This window comes from Mizuhopecten yessoensis, unplaced genomic scaffold (genome assembly GCF_002113885.1).
Source record: "Mizuhopecten yessoensis strain PY_sf001 unplaced genomic scaffold, ASM211388v2 scaffold1379, whole genome shotgun sequence".
Lineage (NCBI taxonomy): Eukaryota > Metazoa > Mollusca > Bivalvia > Pectinida > Pectinidae > Mizuhopecten > Mizuhopecten yessoensis.
The window spans coordinates 1,234,118-1,240,989 of record NW_018404017.1 but is presented as its reverse complement, the minus strand read 5'-3'; the positions used below and the strand labels follow the sequence as shown (position 1 = coordinate 1,240,989).

Here is a 6,872-nt window from a genome sequence, read left to right as displayed (position 1 = left end):
TTTCATTCATGATGTACCAACATTTGTTCCCCTCAGGATTCCATCTGTTATCACCTTTCGTTACGAATAAGATCAGATACAGGACACATTTCTTAAAAGATATCAAACTGACACTAAAATTATAAAAATCATTTGCAAGAACAAAAACAAACATAAAAACAAAAACATTAAAGAACATAACAACTCATCATAGTCAGTTAATCAAAGTGCTAATCACACCGGCTATTCAAACAATTAGAAAGCTATAAATATACTCCAATTAAAAGCCTGTCTGTTGTGCATCGCCATGTAAATCTGTCACTGTACTAGTTCTTCTATGCCTTGATAGACAACATATCTACTGACAGACATGCTCCCGTAATTCTGCATCAAGAGTGAAGAAGAACATGAAGTTCCAGAAAGCCTGGGAGCTGTCGCCAAAACACTGCATATAGAGCAACCCGTTATTTACAGATTCTTCTAAGTGAACATCAAAGGACTGCAAAACGAAACGCATTTGATACATATCATAGAATGTTAAGAATTGTTTAAATGTATATGTTTATATATGTAGTACAATGACAGCAATGTTATAAATGTTTACGTATATCTAACTGGGACACAAGGACACGTACATTATCCTCGAAATATCGCTATAGTGACAAGGTAAATATAAGTAATAATCTCGGATTTTTAATTTGTTTCATATACCTTATTTCCTTTATGTTTTATTGGTTTTGTTTTAAAATGTACCTCAAATAACATCAAATTAATAAATTATTGAAAACGTGTTGCCTTGTACACATCATTTGTGTATTTTACCAGCAAACATTTGAACTAGCTACTGACCAGCTGACTGTTCTAATACTATGTCTCGCATGTAAAATGAGTCACGTGTCAATTGATCATCTGGTCTATTTAGTAATTCATGGTCCCATTAACACTCATATGTCTAAATCCTACGTTTAATCCTTTCGGAACGTATGGCCTTATTCTCTCAGTTCTGTGTAAGATAGAGATGCCCAGGGGTTTAATAAATGTCTATGTTATACTCCATTTCACTTGACCTGAGGTAACGAATTGAGAAGAAAAAAATGATGCCGCAGTGCGGAAAAGGCGACGTGATGATATTAAACCCTTTTTCCATATATTTACCGTACAAGTTAGAAAGATGCTATTATTCTTTTATGCTCTCTGACTGATTCGAGGAAAAGTTGATATTTCCAAAAGGGTAGCCTGTCTAAACGCATTTTCGTGGTTCTCAAAGTGAGAATCAGTGTAGTTACAGTGAACCGAAAGACACATCAATGAGCAAAACCAAAAACACCCGACTTCATACCGCATTATACTTCATACGCATTATACTTCTTACCGCCGCATTATACTTCATACGCAATATACTTCTTACCGCCGCATTATACTTCATACCGCATTATACTTCTTACCGCCGCACTATACTTCATACCGCATTATACTTCTTACCGCATTATACTTCATACCGCATTATACTTCATACCGCATTATACTTCATACCGCATTATACTTCATGCCGCATTATACTTCATACCGCATTATACTTCTTACCGCATTATACTTCATACCGTATTATACTTCATACCGCAGTATACTTCATACCGCATTATACTTCATACCGCATTATACTTCTTACCGCATTATACTTCATACCGCATTATACTTCCCACAGAGATCAGGTTGTCGACAAAAGCTTTATCAACCTGCAGTTTCGAAACGTTTTGTTATACGTTTTTACGTCTGGATTTGCCCATTTTGTTTAGCTTTGAAGCATGTCCTTGAATATCGAATCAATTGCTACATGTCAATATCGTATGTGTGCAATCAGAGATGCTTCTATCAAGATCGGGAAATAGGATGCAATATGTGTATCGAACAGCTTAGGTGTTAGCCGTTCCTGTTACTCATTACTGAAAGTTAAGATGGAGATGTAGCGGGTGATGCAGCAGATTGTAATTGGCAATGATTTCAAATCTTGGTGTTTCTAACTTTTACGCTTTGCTATATAACAATAATTTGAATTACAACTGTACCTGTGCCAAAAGTAATATTCCATACTATTCATATGTCTAACGCTGAGCTATTTACTGAATCTCATAGACGTGCCCATTACTATTTCCAACCAGTAAACTGGCCTACATTGCCATACACACAAATATGTCATACCTGCAAGATAAATCTGAGAGTCCCCCAAATCCGTGCGATGAGTAGAAACAACCACGATATCTCAAAAGTGTCGTCTGCATCTCGGATATTTGTATCTGAATCGCTCCATCTAAACCTTCCGTGACGTTGACAGTTCTGATAGATCAAGGTTAATATAGGATCAGAATATTTACACAGCATACAAAACAGCAGGAATACTTCAAGATTAAACAACATGTCAAATTAAATGAATTTAACGAGTTATTTTCATTCATCTGTGTTTTGGTGGAAATTGTACTGGGTGTCAATAGTGTTCCAAGTCTTTTAAATAATAGAGAATTTAAGGCATAAAGCATTTCATAAGTATTATATGTTGTATCTGAATATTGATAATTCCTAACGTTCAGTTCTTTAAGGCAATAGAGAACTGGAGGCATAACACATTTCATAAGTGGCTGAATACTTATATATTCCCGTTCGGTGATCCTTTGGTATTACCTTTCTACATTTGAAGAATTTTAGCAGGATGTATATCACAAGTGTAATCATGTACGTCATCATCTCCCAAGCCTTGCCCGTCACTAGCTTCCACATGAGTTTATTGCTGACGTCACCTTTGATCCAGCACCAAGGTCCACTCCCGGAGTATTTGTCTTCGCCTAAGACATCGTTGCCCAAAGCCACGCATGTAATTGCCACTACAGGGAAGCAATGAGGTGTTGCATTACAAAAGTGCATTATGTAACATAGACATCTATGAATAAAAGAGCTTTGACAACAGGGCCCTACCGACTTTATGGTTAATTATCATAACGAAGTCTTTGGCTTATAGAAGAATCGCCTGCTTAAACATTTGCAGGCATTATTTCAATTATATTCCATATTTCTAATCGATTATTCAAAGAGTGGTTGAGAGGTTTGGATTGTGACAATCGAAGTTCCTTTTCAGTGAATAATACAATACAGTGATATGAAGCATTTCTTATTATCACAAATATGTTTCAATGACGTCATATTGTTTATTACGTTATTTCCGGATGTATACTTAAAATTTCTTTGGTATTAAATTGATCAAAAATATAAAGGATTACAGTTTTCATTGATACCTTAAATATTTAGTTTGAATCGGCCATCTTTAAATTAAAGTAACCTGATGTGATCAATAAATAGATTTTTTGCAATTAATTCAGCAAAATTATAATAGGTAAACACATTGGCACAGATACTAATGTCACACAAATATTACCATGGACTTACCTGGAATTACAATTGGAATAACAGTCATGGCGATTTTAGCGGTACGTTTCTCAGCAATGTTCACTCGGAGTGCGACCGCACTAAAAAGGTATATGGCTATGGATGTCGTCCAGAAGAATGAACTTAGCGTTGAAGTCGTTGTTATAAAACTTTGGGCAACACAGTAGGCATCGTTCGTTTCTTTACTGTTTCCAATGATAAACCATCTAAATGTACTGATCAAATTGCCGTATGCAGTGAAGATGTCGGCTATCGTGAGACAGACCAGGAGGTATCGGGTGTAGTTCTGTATGTGAGGAACCTGTCGGTATGACCACAGAATGGCCAGCCCACAAAGAATTGAAACTGAGGCACTGCTACATGTGATGATAGACGTTACCGTGGCTAGGTTAGACGACATATTGTCTGTTATTGTCACCTTTGTTAGCAAATTGAATTGTTTTAATCGTTTGGGATGAACATTGCGAGTTCTCCGATGAATTTCAATTTTTTGCTTCGATGGCGTTGTTTTCTAAAAGTTATAAAATAAATAAACAATCTTGATATATCTTTTGTGATAAATAAGCATTCATTGAGTAAATTACTGCCTATCTATTATGATATGATATATAATGCCTTATCATACCTCTGCTTATTTCACACTATATGAAATTAATATCATAGAGTTGGCTATCTCCTTGAAATCCCCACATTAGGGAATTAGCTCACAAAAAGGGTGCGTTAGTTGGGAGATCTTAGACCAAGTGAGTTAGTTCAGAGGATGGGCGTGGGTTGGTCGAGTTATCGACCAATAAGCGTCGAGGAAGGCGGGCTCCAAATTTAGATGTTGAAATTAACCCCAATCTTGCCAAGTGATATTGTTGTACTGTAGTCTGCAATTTGTTTATTTTGATGCTGTTAAATATAAAAATTTCATTTTACTGTTCATCATGATTTTATTGTATATTGTCAGATTGATGCTTTTGTATCGATATAATAAGACAGTTAAAGTATGATTATTTAGGGATATAGCAGGTTTCTGATTCCCCTTGGCCAGAAACGTGTTATATACCTCATAACCATACTTTAACTATATAACATATATCGGTACAATGTATGATATATATCGGTACAATGTATAACATATATCAATACGATGTATAAGATAATTCGGTACAATGTATAACATATATCGGTACAATGTATAACATATATCAGTACAATGTATAACATATATCAGTACAATGTATAACATAAAAAATTATATCAGTACAATGTATAACATATATCAGTACAATGTATAACAGATATCAGTTCAATGTATAACATATATCAGTACAATGCATAACATATATCTGTACAATGTATAACATATATCAGTACAATGTATAACATATATCAGTACAATGTATAACATATATCAGTACAATGTATAACATATATCGGTACAATGTATAACATATATCAGTACAATGTATAACATATATCAGTACAATGTATAACATATATCGGTACAATGTATAACATATATCGGTACAATGTATAACATATATCAATACAATGTATAATAAATATCAGTACAATGTATAGCATATATCAATACATGGTATAACACATATCAGTACAATGTATCATATATATCAGTACAATGTATAATAGATGTGATTTAATATATTGGATATGTGATTCAAAATACATGATTGTTTTCAGAGAGGGTACCACAAAAAGCCTGTCTTCATCTTGAGACCAAATAAGTAGTAATAACAGCGGTAATTGGTGTGTATGAAGTGTTGATTGTGGATGGAGGTAAACAGAAGGTGGAGATGAAAATGATAAATATAAAAACACAGCTGTAGTACAAGATAAATATAAAATCACTATCAAACACAGTTGTAGTACAAGATAAATATAAAATGATCGTTACACTGTTCTAGCTCTGTCGTTGATGGGACTTTAATTACCATGCCGCACGAGACATAATTACCATGCCGCACGAGACACAATTCTTAGCGTATTAATTACAACACTGACCGGAACTACAATATCCAATGTAAATTAACATGACGGCTGCTGAAATATCGCTGGGCATTGTGAGATTTGATAATGTCATTGTAAATTTATGTGCAAAATAAAAAATAAAATAAAAAACACTTTTATTACAACGAAAACAAGACCAAGGTCTGCAATATCGTACAAAATGCACATCGGTTGAAATCACCAATGCCGGCAATGGAAACAATTTTAACGCTCATGCAATTTATCAGAAATATCGTCTGTTACACTGCATTGATCAACAGGGGTTCGTTATAAATGTCTGAAATACACATATTCTATAGACCTACTGACACATATGTTACAGACCTACTGATATGAGTCACAGCACACATAAACATTCGTCATTTCAGACATTTGTAACGAACCTGTGCTCCGTCGCAAGATCACTCACTTCAAACGCTATCAGTTTCACGCGTCTCGGATACACGGTTCCTCAGTTTCAGACGACATGTCAAATAACGATGCTGTTATAGAATCTACCGACTGTTGTCGGGTTCCCATACAATCAACAAAATTCATTCACGCCTGGATTCTTCACAAAATGAGCAAAGAGAAAAGTTCAAATTAACCTCCAAAAATAACTCCCTCGTGGAGGTCAAGGTCCCATTCACGGTGTTCACTTTATTTATCCATGCGCGAAATTTGTTCCGGGGGAAAATCGAAACAATTTCAAATCTAACTTTCAGCTCAGATTTCTAGTGAATCATACGCCATTGTATTGATACTTAATTGTGGAATAAATTGTTTGGTAAAATGTCAAAGTACTACTTTGTTTGCCAATCAGCACGCGACAATACGCTGTTCAAACTATTGAACGAAATTGTGTGGACTGTCGATAAGGCGGGCATTTTTAATTTTAATTATAAATTAGAAGTTAAAAAAGAACATAAGAGGCAGAGAAAACGTAAATATAAGTATTGAACTGGTTTTGTATGGTATTTATGATCTAGCGCGCATTATGTTGTTTGCTTGCAAAGCTGTGTCATTCAAATAGATCATAAATACCATACAAAAACAGTTCAATGCTTAAATATCTTGCATGTAGATTATCTTATAACTCATTTTTTTCAAAGAACGTGATTTTTTACTTACCTGACACCTACATGACTATGAATCTAGTGGTTATGACTTGTAGCGAAAACCGTCTTATATATGAAAACCTGGAATTTCCACACGTCACAAAACAAAATAGCTATTAACAGATATATACAAACAAGCGGGTGATTGTACAGTATCTAATCTATAATTATATGGACAATACGTATAATATAGAACACCTGATGAAGCGCCGATAGTTACAATGAGCGATTGGAGGTATCACGCCTTTGTGTTTGCTGTCGTTTGATTACTTGGCGGTAGTAACATACCAACAGGTCATGTGTTGTGTTTCCAGCTCTACGCCTCTTCAGAACTTCCTGTATAGA

General features: G+C 34.8%; 1 protein-coding gene across 1 annotated transcript; it reads right to left on the bottom strand.

Annotated features, from left to right (window-relative positions):
* Positions 1-214: 214 nt before the first annotated feature.
* LOC110460505 (G-protein coupled receptor 157-like) lies at positions 215-6,554 on the bottom strand. The gene is made up of 5 exons (XM_021513451.1): positions 6,541-6,554; positions 3,415-3,925; positions 2,656-2,855; positions 2,179-2,313; positions 215-478 (listed from the first exon to the last, which is right to left on the bottom strand). The coding sequence occupies exons 2-5, from the start codon at positions 3,812-3,814 to the stop codon at positions 338-340; spliced, it is 876 nt and encodes a 291-aa protein (XP_021369126.1). The 5' UTR covers positions 3,815-3,925; positions 6,541-6,554; the 3' UTR covers positions 215-337.
* Between the last annotated feature and the right edge of the window lie 318 nt (positions 6,555-6,872).